This window comes from Megachile rotundata, chromosome 8 (assembly GCF_050947335.1).
Source record: "Megachile rotundata isolate GNS110a chromosome 8, iyMegRotu1, whole genome shotgun sequence".
In the NCBI taxonomy this organism is placed as follows: domain Eukaryota; kingdom Metazoa; phylum Arthropoda; class Insecta; order Hymenoptera; family Megachilidae; genus Megachile; species Megachile rotundata.
This window is the reverse complement of record NC_134990.1, coordinates 11071685-11094912: the sequence shown is the minus strand read 5'-3', so window position 1 is coordinate 11094912 and position 23228 is coordinate 11071685. Positions and strand designations below refer to the sequence as shown.

General features: G+C 28.6%; 1 protein-coding gene and 1 non-coding gene across 3 annotated transcripts; one reads left to right on the top strand and one right to left on the bottom strand.

Annotated features, from left to right (window-relative positions):
* Positions 1-10641: 10641 nt before the first annotated feature.
* Positions 10642-10714, bottom strand: TRNAR-UCU (transfer RNA arginine (anticodon UCU)). Its single transcript has one exon. It is a non-coding gene; the product is annotated as a tRNA-Arg (tRNA).
* Positions 10715-11309: 595 nt separating this feature from the next.
* LOC100879981 (calpain-D) lies at positions 11310-21933 on the top strand. 2 transcript variants are annotated; one of them, XR_013039059.1, is made up of 12 exons: positions 11310-12377; positions 13670-14037; positions 14126-15492; positions 15617-15850; positions 15979-16371; positions 16458-16759; positions 16840-16876; positions 16976-17301; positions 17397-17739; positions 17834-18012; positions 18085-18320; positions 19843-21933. XR_013039059.1 is itself a non-coding variant. In XM_003707064.3 (11 exons), exons 1-11 carry the CDS (start codon positions 12058-12060, stop codon positions 18263-18265), a joined length of 4050 nt encoding a protein of 1349 aa, XP_003707112.1. In that variant the 5' UTR covers positions 11310-12057; the 3' UTR covers positions 18266-21933. The 2 variants fall into 2 exon arrangements, 1 of the variants encoding a protein (XP_003707112.1); XM_003707064.3 differs by having other exon boundaries at positions 18085-21933.
* The last annotated feature ends 1295 nt before the right edge of the window (positions 21934-23228 follow it).

Genomic DNA, 23228 nt, shown 5'->3' with positions numbered 1-23228 from the left:
TTCAATTATTTATTTCAATCACTATTAACTATATATTTACTGACGTTGTATGTTATAAAATTTTCATATTTCATAAACTAATAAATGTCGAAGTAATATAATATTATAATAATGTATTTAAAATATTTTTATTTCAATTACGCATTTTATTGTAATAATTGTTCAAAATTTGTTAAATCAATTGTTATCAAATTTTTAAATTCAAAATAAAATATAATTTTGGAAATTAATAATTATAATTTTATAAATGTTTAATTATAAATTTATTGGTAAAACATTTTTGTTTAAATAACAATAGTATATTAAATAATAAGATTCATATAAATTAGTTACTATATATAGACGTATCGAAAAGTTAGTCTTCGAAGTGAAGTAGAGAAATAGGTAGGGTGCCGGTCTCGTAATTCAAGGTTCATGAGTTCGAAACCAGTTTCACCAAAAAAAAGAGAATAGTAAAAATATATCTTTCGATATATAAAAAAATATATTAGATATTGTGATTTCTCTCTTCGCTACAGGTTGAATACCAGTAATTTAAATTGAGTTTATATATTAATTAATATATAATTATAATTAAATTACAAGTCCTTAACATGTGTTGCCTGTGTATTGATTCATTTGATACAAAGGTGTCAAAAGGACTGATAGTAACAACCAGACCGGAAAGGCTGCTTAATTCGGACTCTACTCCTGGTACGAGTTAAGTTGCTTCGGGCACAACCCTCTTTTTTTATTCTCTTAATAATTATTTTTTTTAACATTCGTAAAATATCTTTTTAACAATAAAATTGAATTCATTTTACGGAACATGATGTGTTTTGTGGATATCAAAAACTGTATGCTGGATATTATTTAGTTAGGTACTTTTTGAATGTCTATGCAATATTATTTTAGTAAAAAATAATATGTAAAAAATAAATATGAACAGTTAATAGAAATATTGAAATATTGAAATATTGCAAATATAATAGGATCATTTAATACAATTTTAAAATTCCTAGGTACCAAATTTTCAAATCTTTAAGTCCCTAAATTACTTTTTTAATTTTGTTAAATTTTTGATTTCCTAATTTTTTCATTTTTTAATTTGTAAATTTGTAAATTACAATTCTCCGAATAAAAAAATAAAATAAATAACAAATTTTTAAACTACATTTAAACAAATTTTGTCAATTAAAAAATATTTTAAAACTTACAAAATTTCTAATTTAAAAATCACATTTTTATTATAATTTTTGAAAAATGTTAAAATATAAATTCTAATTATATTTGAAATGAACACATTTCAATTTTTAAATTTGCACTTGTTCATATCGAGTACAGTAAAGATCAAAAATAAATTAATTAATTATATGGAAATAATAAAGTTATTAATTATTATAATCTTTTTACTTCGACATGTACATATACTCATTTATTATTCCCATCTTCCTATCTGTATAAAAATATTTTGTAGCAGTTATCTTAAACAAAAGAATGAAAACTTATATAAAAAAATTCTTATCAAATTATAATGAAAGTTTCTCCGTCTTGTTTTTTGAACTACGTCAACGGACACGCCCACAAAATTTGCAATCACCCATTTCTTATTTATTGCGGATGCTATCTGTTTTTCTTTAAAGGGGGGTCAACGTATATACGCAAGAATATTTAATAACGTCGATTAATTACATATTTGGGACGTCAAATGAAGAGTTAATCTCGAGACGATAACGCTGATAAGCGATAATTAATTTTAGCGCGTCGACGAAATAAGATACTTCATTATATACATATATCTATATTTTACTTTGCATGTGATAATTCAGTACATATTTTTAAAATCGGTCTATTTTGCTAATAGAAATTGGCAATATTGCAAAAGGTAACAATGCAATAAAACAAGTAAGATAAAAACGTAATTAAGTATGTACAAAATTTATTATTAATATAATTCATTTATTTATTTATTATAATTCGTTTCCGACTAATGAAAATGAAGGAAATCAGTCATGAATAATAATTAATTGTTTACTGTTAATCATAATTACATACTGCTCATTATAAGCAATAATTAATTGTCCATTGTTCATGATAATCATATATTCTTAACCATAAAATTTCATATTGTTACTTGTAATAATAAAAATGAACAAATTTGAAACCAAGAAAAAATTATCAACTAAAGAGCCCTCTTTTGATATAATTTTAATTATCGAGGTATTTATATATTTAATGACAATAGCAGTGTATCGATTACAAATAAAGAAAGTTTTATCGAATGTGAAAGATAAAGGTGCATTACTTTTTATTGCTTCTGTTCACGATTCCAAGAATGAATATTTTAACCGAAACACGTTTTATTTAAACTTCGCGCAACACGTGACTAATTTGATCGTTCACGAGTAAGCGAACGTGTTGCAAGAAACGGTGAAAAACCTACAAAATGTCTACTTCGAAAATATAGCGTCACGTTTCACACACCCACAATGCCGAACGAGTTTCGTAACGCGTTGAATAATTTTGTAAAAGGGGTCAAGGATATATTGTGAACCTATCGATGCATGACGCCCGCGCGAATTTCGTTGATTGTTCTTTTAATTAATTTTTTGTAATGTACGAATAAGTGGAGAAATAGAAATCGGCGATCGGTTTCCGGCAAAAAATAAAACGAGACAAATGTACCCATTACGGACTAATTGTTTACTTTATTTAATAAAAAATTTATAATTAATCGGTTGGTCAAAAGCTTCAAGACAGTGACGGTATAAATATTTTAGTTACTGTTCTAACGATGACTTTTAAAAAGTTTGTTAACTGGTATAAATATAGGCTTTAATGAGATAAGTACAGAAATAGGGGAATTCCTTGGATCTGAACTTCCGCATATATCGAATAGTTTCAACATTGTTCTTTGTGGAAAAGAACAACGAACGACGGAAAAGAACAACGAACGACGGAAACGTCCAACGACTGGACGTAAACAAACAATAGCATATTGGTATGACAATCCTAATGCAAGAATAAACCTTTTTTATTTCTGATTTTTGTTGTGAAACTTTTACCAACGTATTTATAACATGGTTCTAAGTGTAATGAGGTCAATTATAACGTAATTCGAAACATTTACTTGTAATTTTAAGCGTTTTACTTACATGGAGGTTTTATTGTAGTTAGATTCGCGGTAAACGAACGAGTAATGACAGGTCGGGTAATTTCGTTTTTCTTCGGTGTCATTCGGATAACCACACGGTACGTCTGACAGTCGAAATCGTAGACTTCGAGAATTTTACTTCTATAAATTATTACATACAAGCAAATATGCGCCAAATTACGTCGTGTTTGGTCTCGTTTTAATTAGGAAAATGTCACAAATATATTGGTAAAAGTTTAATAATAGAAAAATTAAAAATAAAAAAGTTTCATCCTTGCATTGAAAAATTTTTACGAACACAGTTAGATCACGTTACATTTTTCGTGAACTTCTTAACGTCTCTATTACTTCCTAACTTCTAAACGCATTTATTTTATTAAAAGTAGTAATTTGTTCAAATTAGCAAATAATATGTAATTAAGAGTGTGACGAAAAAATATTAATTTTTATTTATATAATTTTAAAATGTCTGTATTTGAACATATATTATATTTACATATTATTTTATTTGTGTCGACCGTTAAAAATAAAAGCATGATCTTAAAGAAAATGTAATATAAGTAACGGAAGATGGAGAGAAATTCATTGGAAAGTATAACATGTCTAAAGAAATTTTCTTTGTTAATGTAAGCATCTTCTAAAATTCATTTCGTATTCTATGTCAATTAACATACCTAATGCTTATTAAAGAAAGTATTATACATTCTGAACACGTAAAGCATGACAGCTAGCTATCTTCATACACATTAAACTTGTTAAGTTAATATCTGAATACTGTACAACAAAATTACCAGGTTTGAAAGTTCACTTATTTGAATAAAATATAGTTCAGGAAATAATTACATACAAATCAATCAGAGATCAATTGTTAATAATTTAGTTTTTACTTGTTACTAGTTTTAATAATAATGTAAAATATCATAGTATTGTTATAGGATGTGTTGCAATTAAGTGTATTTTTTTTTTAATGAAACGAATTTCCAAAATTTCAAATTTCCAAATTCCAAAATTCCAAAATTCCAAAATTTCATATTTCCAAATTTCCAAATTTCCAAATTCCAAATTCAAAAATTTCGAATTTCCATGCACGCATAATGCAACGATAGTAAATCAATCTAAATCGAAAAATAGAAAGCTAGTTAACAATTCTATTTACTTTTATTCTTTGAAAATATTGCTTTGTTAGTATGACTAGCGGTAAAGTTGTCATACGTGGACATCGAGTTGGAAAAAGAATTAATTCCGGATGTGACTCACACAGAGCCGCTATAATTTGCATTTCAGTTCATCGTTTACTACTTGGTGCATAAAACTGTAACGCATTAATTCGTTTCGTGCTGTAATTTATTAATTCGTTTCGTGCTGTAACAGGTTTTCTGCACCTGCGCAAAAAATTGCGAGAAAAATAATTTTTATTTCTTTCAAAGTAAAAGAAAGCTTAAAATTTTTATTTTTACTTATAAAAAAATATTATTTCGTAGTTTATATAAAAAATATTAATGAACATTGAGAGTGCAATAGATTTTGTAAGTTGATCTAGAAACTTTGTTATTGACCCAGATAAAATTTAGCTACGTGATTAGTTGCGCATTTTATTCGCATGATCATTTTATCTATAATTATATAATAGGCACAAAACATCTGAAATTAAACTTAATGTAGTATGTTATTCTATGTGTTGAATTTTCGCAGAAATTGATAAAAACATCGGTTATCGAAAATAAATAAAATATAAATAAAAGACTACCTCTTCTTTGCCGCCATTTTCTTCTATCGATACTTTAAAATAACTACTGGTTTCTACAATACATACACTTTTCACTATAACTTTGATATACAAATTTAATTTAGTTAAATAATTACCTGCACTGTTTAAAATTGTTAGCATACTGTATAATTTACCTGTAACTTAATAATAATTTAAAACTGATAAGGTTAGGCCATATTATCAATCTTTTATTTATAATAAACATTTTATTTCAGTCAAGTTAATATGTCATTCGAAGTATTAATAAAAAGCCGGTAAAACTCAAAGTTCAGGTTTTTCCACGATGTATTAAAAAATCAATAGTTAAGAGTTCAATGAATAATTACATTTCTGTATTAATTTTAATGCAATTATAGTTTACGTAAGTAACATTTAATTGTTTCGTATTGGAATTCAATTTGTTTTATATGTTCAGTACATATAAAACGGACTCTTTAGCTGTTACCTACTGCAAATCGAAATTTAATTAACCAATTTAAAATCAGCCATGAATTATCGATTAGATGAAAACGGCGGACATCACACATATGTTGGTGTGGTCGAAAGTGTAAGAAGTGGCCATTAATTATTAATGATGTATCGATCGATATCCGGAACAGACAGGCTTAAATTATCTGACGAACGCTAGCTAGACAGATTCAACATCTAAAGTCTGAACTTTATTATTCAGCTGTTCAATTTACTGTTAGTGAAGAAGAAAGTACTTACAAATATGAAATAGAAACACAGTACGAGACACTGACTTATACACAACACTCACATCTATGAAAGTTGCAGATTTGTATATCGAGAACCGCAAATATCGATATTTGACGGAAAAATGTATCGCAAAATTCGATCGATATTTGTAGAACTGATAGTTACATCTACCAATTCTTTTGGTGTTAATATTGATTCAACATTGATATAAAGAAACTTTAAAATCATCTAGCAGAAAATTTATTTGGAATTTATAAATAAATAAACAAGTTTTAAAACCTCTGAGGGGAAAATATATTTGTAAATTTATTAATACATAAAAAAAGTACTGTTACAATTTATTAATTTGAATTTTACAGTTAAGATTCTTAATGTTAATTAATAAATAAAAATCCACTTTTAGAAAATGAAAAATGTTGAAGCCTGTGCATGTGTATATTAAAATACGCTATTTTAATATACAAATTTAAACAAAATGTCAATAGTTTCTCGAAAATTATTTTCTATAGCAATTTATATTCTATCTGTCCCAGCAATATGTAAAGAAATTTTACCACCTATCTTTTAATGTCAATCTCAGTACTCCTACTTAAAAACAATGTGATGATCTCTAAACTAATTTTTTCAACAGCGATGTGCAAAGAATATCTTCAACTTCAATATATGAATTAAATCCTGGTAGCGCTTCCACAATTGCCAAATATTCTTTTTTTGTGGCAGCATGCAATAATGTAAAATTATTTATATCTTTGTGATCAATAACAAAACCATATGGCACAACAATTTCAAGAATTGTTTTAAAATGTTTCCTATAATTGCATATTATAATGCACAAAATGTTTCTGTTACACTGACAATTTTAATATAAAAAGTTATTAATATTAAAATGTTTCAAGATATCCTCAACAATTATTAAATATCTTCATTCGATGACCAAATTTAACAGCATTTCACAAATATTATTACAAGTATCAATCTCTGTTCCATACTTCACCATTTTATTATTTATTATAATAATATTTTGTTTTAACAATAACATAAGTACCTCTAGTTAAATGTTAATAATAAGAAATTCTTTACTATTTCACTCAGCAAAAAGATACAATGACCTGTTACTAATTCAGTCAAAGCGCTACGTGCTGCATAATTTATGAATACTTTCTTTCTGTTCTAAAATTAAGCAAGCTTATATCAACATCACAATTGACATTAACTTCAGCTCCCTGATTTAAAAGCAACTCAACAATTTTCTTCTTTTATTAACCACATAGTAAAGCGAAGTCAAATCACATTCATTTCTAACACTACATTAACACTTCTACCTAGGAGTGTTTTAATCATTTTTGTATATTTATACATAACAGTAATATGAAATAGCTTACTAAAACGGTTTTGTATTTGTGGACCCACAATTTAAGGAAAATTTTGCTAACTCTGTATGTTGTCTGACAATGGTTTCATGCAGCAAAATATAACCTTTTAAGCATATTAGTAAATTAGACTATTAGAATCAACTAATTCTCTTACTTTTATTACATTTCCATTTTAAATGTTATTTATTAAATAGTTTAGCATTATGTGAAGGTTTAGTCACTGTTGTAAGAAAACAAATGATCTTCCACTATGTACAATGACACATCTAAAGAATGAATTACCCAGCAATCGTGGTTTTAGGAATCAATGGGGCAATTTACATGTCAATTGCTTACTGAAAAATGGAGTTTTCATACAAGAATTATTTAAATATACTATTAAAGAACGCTGATAACCTTTATTTTTATAAGTAGCAATGTAACTTTTCTCGGGGAAAGACACTATGAATTGGTTGTTGTTCTTATTTATAAGGAAGCACTTGCAAATAATAAACAAATTCTATCGATAATTTAAAAGTCCCGGCACTTAATGTAATGTTCATAGTATATTTTCCCTTTTTCTGACGCCATATTAATTTTCTAGCTGCATTTGAATTACACTCTTTTTCATATACATATTTGATATCGAAGTGTGTAGACCATGTTGCATAATTGTGCGACAAAGTACTACATTTGAATAATTGTATGACACATTACATAAATGGTCTCAAATATCACCGCTCTGTTATGTCATTTATTGTTACCCATTTCCATTATGTCAAATAGTGAAGAAATTCGCGAAACACCTACCTCTTTCGTAAGTAAAAACAAGATACATCTAGAATTTAATGCACGTATCGAAAATTTTATACAAATTTAATTTTGTAAATTTTGCAATTTCCAAATTCCCAAACTTTGTATTTCTACAATTTTCAGTATGCATGTATTAACGTTTTTCGCGCGAAAAATGACATTTGTAAGAAAATTGAAAACGAAATGAAATACTAATAAGGTTTTTCTTTTATTTGTGTCTTACGTCGCTTAATAATATGTTTACCACGTAACATCGTTCAGCATAATTTCATATCAGGAAATTGCTGAGATTCTATTTTGGTACGCATCAACAATTTAAATAAAACCACGATAAGGAGACTGTTCCAGATACGGCTGTTTATTAGTATACATATAAAATAGAAGGTTTGATTACTACAGATAAGTGGAACAATCTAGCACACAATATTTATAAAAATAGGGAATAAATAATACAATTATTTATACAAAAATTCTTAACTATTAATGAAATGGAAAACAAATATCAAGTATTTACTTACGTTTATTTTAATTATCGATGAATGAATGTTATAGAAATGTACTGTTTCCAGAATGTTCGACCCTTCACGATATAATGACAAATGTGTAATCTTCATGTGCGTAGTACGTATTGTGCGGTTTCTTCTTCTTGAAATAAATATTTCTTCTGTTCAACTCAATTTAAGTATTTTACATTAATGATGTATAATAATGCGCCCTTTTGTAAATAATTACAACCTTGAAAATATTTCTGCGAATATCTCCGAAATCAAAACTGATAGATGATTATATGTATAGAGAAAAGTTGTTCAGAATAACGTCCTTGAGAACATATTTCAAGGTCATCGAAATCAGTGAAGCTTACGCCAATTTGCAAATAAGTATCACATTTCGTATTCTACATAATTATACAATATTTCACAAACAACGTAGAAGATGACGAATTGTTATTACCTTCATTTTGTGAACAGAACTGTAATTTCATAAGTCCGCGAAGTCAACGTTTAAACAATTCTCTGAAACAAATTCCTGGTCTGTTTTCAAAGCCAATAAACGTGAATTTACAATATTTGTTATGCTGAAAATCTTGCGAAACGAGAGCTATAATCAGAAACTGGTGAAATCAGCACAATTTCTAACAAACTACAGTTTTCAGCACGTTAGGAATACGTATTTCCAAATCGTGCCATAATACAATTTTTAAAAATAGATTATTTTTTATTTCTACTTCTTTTGTTTTTACTTATTGTCATTTAACAAAATACATATTATATAATGATTATCTATTGAAAATAATATACAATCATTATTTGTTCAAAAATTATAAAATTTGAAATGATTAATTATGAAATAATTAATTTAATTTACTAATTAATTGAAAAAAATTAAAAAATAATTAAAAATAAAAAATTAAAAAGGTTATAAAATTTGTACTAAACATAAATTGTCTAAATAATATATTATTGATTCAGAAAAAATAATATTAAATAATAAATATTATATATATGTATATATATATTAAACAATACAATAATATTAAATAATATTAGTGTAAAAATATAACTAACTACTTAAGTGCACGCAGGTCATATATAATATTTATAAGAGCGCTTCTTAAAAGTCATGGATGATTCCTGGAAAAGAAGACGTCACGATCTTCTGTAATGTTTACCAGTAACAACAGAGATAAAATACGTAGAGTAGCTATTTATGAGCTTTCTGCACGATTCTACAATAAAAATTCAACTGAAGCGTCTAACTGTCTCGTGCTATATCACAGTTGGCTTTGTTCCAGCAGATTTCGGGCGCAATTCATTGTTCTTACAATTCGGCGAACAGTATAAATATATCATTCATCTTACAGTAATTATAAAACGAATAAGACCTTTATATTATCATAAATCTCAGTCGAATAAATTATGTCACATTTACTATAATATTGATTAAAATATTACACATAAAAACGTTAAAAAGTTTTAAATAATTACATTAATAATTTTTATAATATAAATATTTTTATAATTTATAATTTGTAAATAATTATTTATCAGTTGTAAAGTACATTATTTAGCTAGATAAACAGTACATAATTATTTTACAATTGTAGATCATGTAAGTGTATAGTGATTATTTTATAATTATAATGTAAATCATGTAATTATATAGTGCTTATAAATTTCTCATAAATAAATTACATTTATTTCACACACTTTGTTTTATAGGATTATATAATGTTAGACAGTAATATGATGGAAAATTTAATTTTTATGGTTAGATTAGGTTAGAATTCATTAATGCAGATAATTTGCTACGATACAAAGGGAACAACATGATTATTACGCCGCGATACATATTTACACGCAGTCTATTCACCTCGGCATCCCTTTCTTTCGCGCCCACCGTTCGGTATTATTTTTACTTCAAACCAAAAGCAACTAAAATTAAATCAAAGTTAAAAGTGAGCATGGTAAGATAACTCTGACAAGAACGAGTTTTTATTGACAACAGCAAGATTAATGAACGGTATCTATAATAATAAAATAATTGAAGTTCCTCGATCGATGAAAAAAAGTCAATCACAAAACGGTATTATGGTTAGGTTTTATAGAGAGTATAGATGAGAGTAGATTAGCGATGGTTTCAGAAAGGTCAAGTGTTCTAGAAATTTCAGACTTTCATAAACCTTGAAATTACATATCTATTAATGTGCACAAATATAACAGTACTTTCATTCATTATCCATCATTGACCCATGAGCGTTTAAGATATACAATGTAAAATAAATTATAATTTGAAGGTAAAGTATATTTTAATATTCAAACGTTTAAAATTAAAAAAAATATATGGATAATAAACGTCAAATTATTAACCACTTTTTCCATCCCTGGTGGGGATCGAACCCACGACCTTTGGATTAGAAGTCCAACGCGCTATCCTCTGCGCCACAGGGACTTGATGGTATAACATTTCTTACAATACTATATTACTTGTGAAACAAATCTGAACATAGATGTCGCTAATATATGTAAAAAATTTTAGCTACAGTACGTGCGAAAAATAAACCATCTCGACATAAAAAAAAATTGCGAAATCAAATATTCTGAAAATATCACATTGTAAAGAAAATATTTTTTGCAATATATTTGACTTTTTTACCATTTAAATTACCTGTACAATACTTTTTTTATTGTTATAACTGAAATAAAATAATTAAGTAGTCAGTTTCGAACGAGACACAGTGTATAATAATTCATGTTAACCAGTGACGTATAAAAAATAAAGTTGAAATAATCGTAGTAATAAGCGGTAAAATGTTGAATATAAACCAATACTCGATACACAGGAAATAAGTTTATTTAATATTAGTTTAAGAATAAGTCGTTCGTCAATTGTAATCGTATTACTTGTTTTTGTTTCATAACCTTCTTTGGTGTAAAATTTGTGTTACGCTAAATCTAATAAACAGATTTATACATAATACATAAAACAGTATATTAAGAAACATGTTTCATTATTTGGAACAAATAAAAGTTTTTAATAATTGAAATCGAAATAAATTTTGATCATGAAATTAATCCAATTTTTTTATCAAACTATTCAGAAACGGTAGTAATCGATAATATTTCAAACAAAATATAGAATCCAAAATAGTTAAAAAACCCTAAAATATACATAGTTACACGAATACACAATAGTCATACAGCCCTGTGTTGCAACTCATGTAGTCAACACAACCGACTGAGACTAATGACATATACACGAACGATGTCTGCTCCATTTGCAATTGACTTTTTATTTTACATTTTATCATTATGTGAACGATAACGAATTAAATTGCCAACTGTTCGCGAATAAGTTCGGTGTTGGACTGTCAGTTAAACGAAAAACGATAAACCGTGAAAGAGGATTACATGATATAAAAAAGAAGAAAATATGCGTGAAGAGTGAAAGGAAAAGAAAAGCGCAGCCAGACTAAAAGTTCCGTGTGTGCATTTGTGTTTTTGCCGTGTGATGCGACGACGAAAAGAAAGGGAGAAAAAGGGAAGGAAAAGATAGAATAAAACATCGGGTGACCAGGAGGAAGGGGCTAAAAAAGATGGCCGTCTCGAAACATATGACAAAGAACGGCGGGCAACCGCCGCTGTCGAAAGGTATTTTCGCGGAACGTGTTTTACGATATCGTTGATTTGACGTCCACGTGTGGTGGTGTGGTGTGGTGTTTTTTCGAGTAAAGGGATCGTGGCTACAAAAGTCAGTGATCCTGTTAGCAAAAGAGCCATGACTACGTGTAAAGAATGGGCTCGATCGCATCGGTGCTGCAGTGGCATTGCTCGGAGTGCGCTCTGATAAATCCAACGGAGAAAACGCGATGCACTAGGTGTGGCCTTACTCGGCTTAAGAGTGATGAGAAAGCGAATTTCAGGCTCAGCCTGAGCTTGGAACACAAAGTTCCAGGGCAAAAGGGGGAAAAAAAGAAAAAGGACAACGAGGAAGGTAATACTTCCTCAGTGTCCGCTCCGCCAACACCTTCGCTGAAAGTCCGTCTGGAAAAACCAGCAGCGGACGAGACGCGTCCGGCAGTTAACGAATACGTCAAAACCGATCTCGTACATCGGTGAGAAAATTGTTAGCTCATCTCCCTCCGTAGCTCTCCTCCCCTCTCTGTTTACCCCTCCCCCTTTCTTCGATTTCGCGTGTGTTTGTACACAGTCTATCGAACTCACAATTTTAAATATGTACCCATAAAACTTATTCCTATGTTTTGTCAGTACAATTATTTTTGTATAATATACTCGTTTGTGAACAAGGTATTTTTTGGTATAAATTTGCACTCATCTTTCATTGAAAATATTTCATTGATAACATGAACAGTACTCAACAGAATAAACCAATGGATTTGAAAATAAACATAATGGATGTTTAAGTTCATTTGCATGTTTTTGTAAACGTAGATATGATAAGTGTTATTGCATCTACGAATACAAATTTTATTTTGTTGTTGGCGCACTTTAAATTATTCGGGGACAAAATTAAATGGATACTTAACTTTAATAAGAAAATAATATATAATTTAATATTTTTGCGCAATTATTTGTTTGTTTATTTATTATTATTGTTTATGTATTAACTCTGCGAATACTGGTGTAATTTAATGAAACTTTATAGGCATCGGTCCATCTCCACATTACTAATACTTGACATTAGATTTGATGTTAATGTAATTAATTGATATGACAGTGATACAGTGCTCTATATAATGAGACTGCAATATAATCAACCTATGCTCAAATGAGGACAATATTCTGATTCTTGTATCAAGTGTATGGACAAAATTAAAAGAATATTGTTTGCAATCTAAGCTCAAATCATAGATGCTATTTTGTATATACTTCTGTAATGAATATTTTGAATCTCAATTAGTATTTTAATCATGTTGATATCAATGTGTTTATATAAGTTTTTCATTTGATATAAAGAATGAAAAATCAGAAAAAAATTTTATTGCAGAATTTTGTTTTCAAGAAGTAGTCACTTGTGATTTGAAATTAGATTATTCTTTATAACTACTAATAAAATATATTGATAAGAATGTCAGTTACGATTGAAAGTAAAAAACTAAGAAGTCACTTAGGAAAATTGACTGAAGTTTTACTCGATACTTATGTGTCCACTTAACTTTGTCTCTAATTGTATATTAAACTCACCATATATGTTTATATCATAGGTATTTCATTCATGTATTTAAACAAACTTTGTATATTAGTTATAACCTCATTATAAGAAATAAACTTTATATTCTTAAACTCTTTCCTCCTCACTAATATTGTATGTAAATATTACTTCTATTACAAACCTATGCATTATTGGTTTGTTATTAACTTTTAAATTATTTTGTTTAATTTCTAGCTCAGAAGGAAATTTAATTGTACCTAATAATCATATAAAAAAATTACATCATGATTTATGGAATGGAAGGTCTTATAAAAAAGAGCCAATTAAACGATCTTCTTCTCTACCTACAGTAGTAACACAATGGACTTGTGTTCGTTGTTTATCAGAGAACAGTTGCAGTTCTGCTGTAACTTGTGTAGTTTGTGATGCTAATTATTCAATATCTAAAACTGACAAAAAACAGATTGGTGCACGTAAAAGTAGAAAATTAAATTTGCGTAAAACAAATCGTCTCAAAACTACATCTGAACTTTTAGCAAATATTTTTGATGGTTTTAATGCAACAAGTACTTCTATAAATAATGCAAGGGATATTAATAAAGGTGCATATTACCTAAATACAAATACAAATCAAAGTATTGTTATATACTATTTATTAGTATTATTTAATATTTCATTTGCATTTTACAGATATGGCACAATTAACGAGTATAAGTCGTAATGAAAGGAGACAAATTGATAGGGAAGATTGGACTTTACCACCGATAGAAACCATGGATTCTACTACGCTTTCCTATACAAATGCCACCAATACCTCTCAGCGTTCACCAAAAAGACATAGTCCTTCAATTTATGAACGAGTTAAATCTAAAGTTAGTCGCTCTTTATCTAATGGCTCTGTTGTACATAAATTATCTGAACATTCTACTCAAAGACCAACAAGTTTAGTAGTCTCAGATTCACAACAAGATGATGCTCTTTGGAGTTGTGACAATTGTACTCTTGACAATGCTCCTGGCCTAGAACAATGCGAGGCATGTGAAGCACCTAGAAGTCCAGCGCCTTGCAGTGGAGTAGTTATCAGTGTACCTGCTTGGGAACCCCGTGCTTTATCTTCTGCAAGTGCACTATCTTATAGACGATCTTTTTCCGACATTGAATCTGTTGCAAATGTAGCTGAGAAAAAAATCGTCAATCGTAGGAGTCTGAACGAAGATGAGCCACCAGCCGTACCACCACATTCGGTTGGTTTTAATACAAGACCAAAGTACTCTTACATTGGAATTACTGATCCTAATATACCACCACCATTGCCAAAAAAACAAAATAGTAAACTAGGTCTTGTACCAACAAAAGCACATAGCGAGGCTGCTAGTCCTGTTGGAGATGTACCTAATATAAGCTCTCTAAAACGCATGTGGACATGTCGAAAATGTTCTTATGCATATAATCCTGCATGGACAGCTGGTTGCGATATATGTGAATCTTCTCGATCACCTCCTTCGCTAACTCAACCTAGTTTAATAACTGTCACAAAAGATGAAACAAGTTGTTCGTTGCATACACAGTCTCCAATTGTTGTATCTAGAGATAGTGTAAGATACATTCCACAAAAAACTGCTACATTGGCTACAGCAGAATCTGATTTAGATGACCAGATTGATCCTCCTTCTCCAAATTGGACTTGTAAAAAATGTACACTCTTAAATGCTGCTTCAAGATCAACGTGTGAAGCATGTGGTGGTTCAAAACTTAAAAGTATTATGCATTTGGAAGATGCAACTTTACGGAAAGGTGAAAGTTGGGTGTGCCCGTCGTGTACCTTAAGAAATCCGCTATCAGCACAAACTTGTAATGCTTGTAAAACATTAGCAGATTTTCTAGATGTACCAAAAGATAGCAGATTTTTTGGATCAAGAAGTCCAAGTCCAAGGCTTTGTTCAACCCCTATAAATTCAAAAGTTGTTACCCCAAGACACAAAAATTCTGTAAGAAGAAATGGTTCTTCGATTGGAGATAAAAGACATTCAAGAATTAAAGATTCCACTCATGGTCAAGTACGATTCTTTCATAATTAGCGCTTTTATGATTAATAATTGTTTAGAAATAAGTGTTTAAATATCTTTTTTTTTTCAATGTTTCCATATGTTAAACATGTATAATATATTTCAATTTTTTTAGTGGCAGTGTAAAATGTGTACATATGAAAATAAGACTACAAATGGAATCTGTGAAATGTGCCAAATCTCAAAAAATGTATCTCAGCTGATAGGTGAAAGGCCTAGAATTATTGAATCTGGCACAAGCACACTCACAATACAACGACAGGAAAGTGTAGTTATGGAAAATTTAAGACAACTTGAAGAAAGAGAAGCATTGGAGAAATGGGAACGAATTGTTCAGTACTGCAAAGAGGTATATTGCTTTGTCAACAATTATAAAGTAATTTTTATAGTGAAAATAAATTATTTTTTTCATAATTATATTTTTCAAATATATTGGGGTAATAAAATACATTTGTACATTATGTATTTACTTTATAGACGAATGAACCTTTCGTTGATGACTCATTTCCACCAGCTCCAAAATCTCTGTATTATAATCCAGCAGAAACGAAAGACAACCATGTTGTTCAATGGAGAAGGCCTCATCAAATTAACGTTGACTCTACTGTCGATTCCAAACTGCCTTGGGCTGTTTTTAGAACACCCTTACCTTCTGATATCTCACAAGGTGTATTAGGAAATTGTTGGCTACTTTCAGCTTTAGCTGTTTTAGCTGAAAGTGATGAACTTGTAAAGAGAGTTTTAGTAATGAGAGAAACATGCCCAGAAGGAGCTTATCAAGTAAGATTGTGTAAAGATGGAAAATGGACCACAGTACTTGTTGATGACTTGTTACCCTGTGATAAAAGAGGCCATCTAGTATATTCTCAGGTTAATATATCAACTATAATACTAAAATTTCAGTATAGATAAAAAAGTTTATTATTTTTGTATATATAATTATATGTATATTATAGGCCAAAAGAAAACAACTTTGGGTTCCATTAATTGAAAAAGCAGTAGCTAAAATTCATGGTTGCTATGAAGCTTTAGTATCTGGACGTGCTATAGAAGGTTTAGCAACACTTACAGGTGCTCCTTGTGAGAGTGTGCCTTTGCAACCATCTGCTTTGCCAAGTGAAGATGAACTTGACAGGGATTTAATATGGGCGCAACTTTTGTCTTCAAGGCAAGCTATGTTTTTAATGGGTGCTAGTTGTGGAGGTGGCAATATGAAGGTTGATGAAGAGGAATATCAACGTAAAGGTTTAAGACCAAGGTATACTCTCTAAATTTCAAAAATTGAAATAAATTTCTTCAATCCGTAATGATATATAATTTAGTCTTTTTATTTTGTAGGCATGCTTACTCCGTTCTTGATGTGCGAGACGTGCAGGTAAGAATAAGATATAAATTTACACTTACATTTTCATCTAATTATAATCATAATATAATGAATTTTATAGACTAGTATTTTAAGCAATATACTTTGTAGGGAATAAGACTATTGAGACTGCGTAATCCTTGGGGTCATTATAGTTGGAAGGGTGATTGGTCTGATGATAGTCCTATATGGACACCACAGTTACGAGAAATGCTTATGCCACATGGTGCATCTGACGGTGTTTTTTGGATTTCCTTCGACGATGTGTTAAAATATTTTGACTGTATTGATATTTGTAAAACTAGAGTGGGATGGAGTGAAGTTAGATTACGTGGAACACTTCCACCTCTATCTTCTCTTCGACATTTATCGTGTGTACTTCTGACAGTATTGGAACCTACTGAAACAGAATTTACATTATTTCAAGAAGGGCAAAGGTACGCTTTACTACACCACTTTATTTAATTACCCAATATAATTAACTTAATATTACTATCGGATACAAGGATTATATCATGATATTCATATTTAGGAATTCTGAAAAATCACAACGATCTCAGTTGGATTTGTGTGTAGTTGTTTTTCGTACACGTTCGCCAGCAGCGCCAGAAGTGGGAAGGCTAGTAGAACATAGTAAACGACAAGTACGTGGATTTGTTGGATGTCACAAAATGCTAGAAAGGAATTTGTATATTGTTGTATGTTTAGCCTTTAATCATTGGCATACAGGAATGGAAGATACTTCCAGTTATCCTGAATATGTTCTTGCCATTCATAGCTCAAAAAGACTTTTAGTTGAACAAATTTCTCCACCAGCGTTTGTCTTGGCTGATGCTATTATAAGTCTAACTCTAGCAAAGGGACAGCGGCATGAAGTAAGAATGCTTGTGTAATTATTATATTTAATCGCAAATATACTTGTATTTTGTAGTAGCCAAATATTTACAAAACGTTTATTTATTCTGTTAGGGAAGGGAAGGAATGACTGCTTATTACTTAACTAAAGGCTGGGCTGGACTTGTAGTAATGGTAGAAAATCGTCATGTAAATAAATGGATTCATGTAAAATGTGACTGCCATGAAAGCTATAATGTCGTGTCCACTAGAGGACAACTCAGAACTGCCGATAGTGTTCCCCCGCTTCACAGGTAAAACACTTGTATTCACTAATTTTCAGAAACTTCAAATTTATAATTTTTAATTTAATACATTTATTATAGACAAGTCATCATAGTTTTAACACAATTGGAAGGTAGTGGAGGTTTTTCAATAGCACATCGACTTACGCACAGACTAGCTAACAGTGGAAATTTACATGACTGGGGTCCGCCAGATACTGAACATTGTCCTCAAATCGACACTGAAGTTGAGGGTTTACACAGCCCTCGTTTAATCACGTGAACAAAATAAGTGATTCACAACAAATAGGACAATGTTTAAACGTATCGTTTGTCAAGTAAGAGATTTATTATATACTCGTGATATTCAGAAATTTATTAAAACCAAAGCAAGCTAGAAAGATCTTCTGTACAGACTTAAATCGTACTGAAGCCGTAACACATTTTGTGCTTTCTAGCTATTCGTATTATATGAAAATTTTTAGCATTATGACAAGCTCACTATTGGATATAATACAATAATTAATGATTAATATACAATGATTCTGAGATCAGTGGTTAGAAATATTTTTTTTTAATTAGATAGAAATTATTCGTTAGAACTAATGAAAATGAATATACTTTGAAACTTGCGTGCAAATTAAGCATTTCTACGGGAACCATTGATCCATAAAGAAGACTTAAGGGAAATTAAATATTTATGGAAGAACAAATTAAACACATTGCTTGTTATATAACAAAAAAAATTATTTTCTCAATGTAACATATAAGCATCATAAAAAATAACAAAGCGTAACAGTTATACAGTAATAATATGTAAAATGAAATAAGTAACAGCCATAATGATGTATAAAAAAAGGAACATATACACTCTTTTTGGAATTGCTTAGTGTATGGTATAATTATGGGTCGAAATATTTTCAGTTTTCACATCTTGCAAGTCGATCCTGTTTTCGAACACATACAGCCATATTCAGAACCCGCATTTAAAAAGGTACATACAGTATATTGTGCATGAAAACAGTTGTTACTGGCAATGTTTAAAATTTGTCTAATCTGTAAATGTAGTTTTAAAAAAGAAAAGAACATTAATTTTTTAATTACTTAAATGAGGATTTTTGAATATTGGCCACGTTTTAAAACTTATTTTATGTAAGCTTTTATTGTTTTAATCTTGTAACTGGATGAAGTGCTTGTGCTACAAATGGATGCAGCGTGTAGCTACAGAACCAAAAATCTCTCTTGAAAGTTTTACAGTATATTGACGCGTTCACTGCCATTCTGTGTAATGTACATTTAACTTTATTGTTATTGAATATTTCTGTAGTAAATTATTGTCATCATCATGGTCGCTAATTGTTGTATGTATTTTAAGTTTAGTTCATTCATAATACATATCTTGCATTTTATACATACGCAAGCGTGGCAGTTAACGGGTTAGTTTTATAAGTCGTGTATATTTTGTAATCAATGACATTGGAATAGATATTTACGATTGTGCACGGTTTTTTTATATATATACACACATGTTTTATTTCTGAAGAAAATAATCAAGTAACGAAGATATAATTTTTTTAATTTAAAAAGCTTTTTAAAATTTTAACATAAAATTATATTCCCCTTTTTTAAATGATCAAATTATTATACAATCATGATGAATGCATGTTAAATTATATAGTTTTTGCTACTATAAAACTATTTAAAAATTGTTATTAAAATCATTATATTGGTTTTTTTTCATTTAATGTTAAGAGTTTATACAAAAATTAGAATAAATTAAATATCTTCGTTATTATTAAATGCTAATCGAATTAGTATTTTCAAATATATTGAACGCAATGTATATCAACTTACTTTCAGGTCTTTCTTTACACCTACTATACAGAGTGTTAATATAAGTCAAGAATCTTTGTATTGAATTTACGCGCCAAAATGATGAAAAAGTTTGTATAATCTTATATGTAAGGTTGTTTAAGTACTTAAAATATAAAATACTCGATTATTCAACTAATATTTTAAACAACTCGAAAAATATAAGTTTATTGTTTTACTTCGAATTGTTTAAATTTTGCAAACCAATCTAGTTTTGAACAAAATTCTATTTTTAGAATTACTCAAAATCGAGTTTATATCAGTTATTATCTTTTTAGTACTTAAACAACTTTACTGGTATCTGCGAATTTTTTCTTCACGAGTATGTAAACTATATCCGTAATTACAGACAAAATTGAATGAAAGACAGTTATGTATAAAATTATTCATTTTTTTATGTATAAATTAAAAATGAATGTATTATTTTAATTGTTGTATTAATTTAAAAAGTATATGTAATATTTATTGATATTTTTTATAGAGCATAATTAAAAAAGTAAGCACTTGCAGATACAAGTTTATATCGATTTTCTTTTGTATTTATTTGTATGAAATTTAAAAAATGTTTTCACTCTTTATTTATGCAGTGTATATTATGTAATCCAACAAACATCCAATTTAACATTAGTATTCTGGCTTTAATGTTAAACTGCCATATTCTGTATACTGATAAAATTGGCATTGAAACATTCTTTTAACGGCAGTTGGATCTGATTGAAAATTTATCTAATATTTTATATGTATATCAAATATGGTGATGTGACAATATCTAATGCTGTGATCAGCCGATGACGTATTTTGTCATTAAAATGTCAGTTAAGAAATGTCCTGATAAATGAAAAGGCAATGTGTGTATTATTTCAATAATAGTACAAAGTAACTACTTATAATAAATGCATTTGTTTTATTCAAATGCAGGAGAAAGAAACAAGTTATACACATAAGCATTGTGAGACTTAATTGGCATTAGCTCTTTTAAAATTAGATCCATTACATGTATATGTATAAACTACAAGTAAAACATTCCTTATATTTACTTCTTTTTTTAATATTTATATTAATATGCACTTTTACCCTCCGGGTAAATTGGTTCTAATATACTTAATTACTATTTTTTTATATAATATAACAACATGTTCCACTAAGAGGATTATTTCCCACATAAAGTAAAAGCAATATAAAGTTTTCGAACTTCTATTTAGAATAAACGGATCTAATTATCATTTAAACATGGCCTAATAATTAAGTGTTAGTTTTCTATTGGTCTTAGGTAATCAATCAGTTTTGTCAGTTTTATTAGTAATTAGTCTTTAAGTGGAACAATTAAAGCGAAACAAACATGTGTTTACATAATTAACAGTATCAGTTACTTGAAATTACAGTTGTGCTTAAAATTTATCCAATCTTTTAGATAGAATAAAAAATTTAATTTTATAGATATCAATTACCATAGACTCAGTAATCAATGGCCTTCATTTACAGACAAAAGCATTTAATACAACAAGATGATTGTCTAAAATTAGCAAATAAATTTAATTATTACTGTTATTTTAGTTTTAATCAACAGATTCGACTGCTATGTGTGAACTGGTAATTTGAAACATTAATTCAGTTATCTAATTGTTTAGAATTTTAGTGTGTGTCTGATTGCTGCACATACATAAATTCAAATATAACAATTATAAGAAAGATTATATTAACACTATAGAATATTTGATTACTTCTGCTTGTCTTATAACACAACTTGCATCTGCATAACAACAAAATAAATGATTTTTAAATAAACCTTAGTGCCATACCAAAGCATAACAAGAAACCACAAATGGATAGATAATTGATAATGGTTTTATAGATGCCCATTTTGTTGTCACAATAATATTATAGTAATTTTTCTCAACAAAAAAAAAAATACTCTATTTTAAATATTGTATCGATACTAAAAAATTATATTATAAATAATGTTTCCATTCTACAGTATAACAAATGTGGCTCTGATGCTGCTGTCAGAATAATGAATATAACATAAATATTTAGTGTTTAGATTTTGATTGTTAATGCTAAAAAAAGAAAAAAAAACAATTCTGGAAGTATGAAATATAACTATTACTCTGAAAGCAGCAATTGAATTTGAGTATGCACAATGCTAAGGCAAATAAACAAGTGTGTTTGATATTTTAGAAAACTATCTTTGTGGATTTGAACATTTTAGAAACAATTCAATTTGTACATAAAATGAATTATTTATTACATTGAGGGATGGGTGAAGCTGATTAAGTTGTACATTGCTTGTGGTACATGTAAGTTGTTAGCTTATATATTTCTGTTAAAACAGTGTTTAAACAAACTAAATAATAAATGGTAGAAAATTACGTATAAAAGAAAAATTAGTAATGTATTGAAATTAAAAAAAAATGTCGGCGATGTGCGAAGCATAAATATTTGTTTTATTTGCAATGGCACTGATTTGAGTACTGATATTTATTGAATTTATTTTTCATAAAATATCATCAAAAATTGAACATAATATTTCAGGTTAACAAATAATTTGCTGATTTTATTCAATTATATTATACACGCTCGTTTAGCATAGAAAAAAGAAACAAATCGCACGCCATCGCAAAGTACCTAGGGATATATTCTTAATATGCAAACAAATTTTTTTAATCTACGGTATCTCATTGTATTTGTAATTACAGAGTATATAATATTGCGATGTCATTTTACGATTAAGTAACTCGTACTCTGTACGATATTACGTACCGGGTGTATTCTAAACTGCATATGAGCGTTAAACACGATTACTTTTTCCGTTTCTCTTAAACGAGACTGAATTGTTTGCATGTTCAAAGAAAAAAATGTTAATACAAACAATATTTAAAATCATTAAATCAATAACAAGAAGAGCATTAAAGAGAGTCAACCCTGTGATGATCTTAGAAATACATTATATATTTATTGTGATGTACATGTTACATGTAAAACATTTTTATTTATTGCATACATATGTTTGTATATAAGATTTATGAAAAATATTTTCTCTTATGTTTAAGCGATATATATAATACTGTATTACAGTTTTATCTAGAGCTACAGTAGAAATTATTTAAGAATCACTATTATCTAAAATATATTAAAGCAATTTATAATGTATGTATCAGAAATATTCGCATTACTTAAGGAATGTCCTGATAACAGGTGGTAAACCATGGAAGTACACAGGGTCATAATTCAAAGTTATTTACTCTATTATATATATATATTGCTTAAACAATGAATAAAATATTTTGTATGAGTTTAATATATAAACATATATATATATAAAAAGAAACAATGCTGTACATATAATACATGTATCACAATAAATTTATGAAAAC

Bases quoted from the DNA above. Each gene is read 5' to 3' on its own strand.
- LOC100879981 (XM_003707064.3), top strand. From the start codon at position 12,058: ATGGGCTCGATCGCATCGGTGCTGCAGTGGCATTGCTCGGAGTGCGCT. The intron at 17,302-17,396 runs GTACGCTTTACT...ATTCATATTTAG, and splicing joins TTATTTCAAGAAGGGCAAAG to GAATTCTGAAAAATCACAAC. The intron at 17,740-17,833 runs GTAAGAATGCTT...TTATTCTGTTAG, and splicing joins CAAAGGGACAGCGGCATGAA to GGAAGGGAAGGAATGACTGC.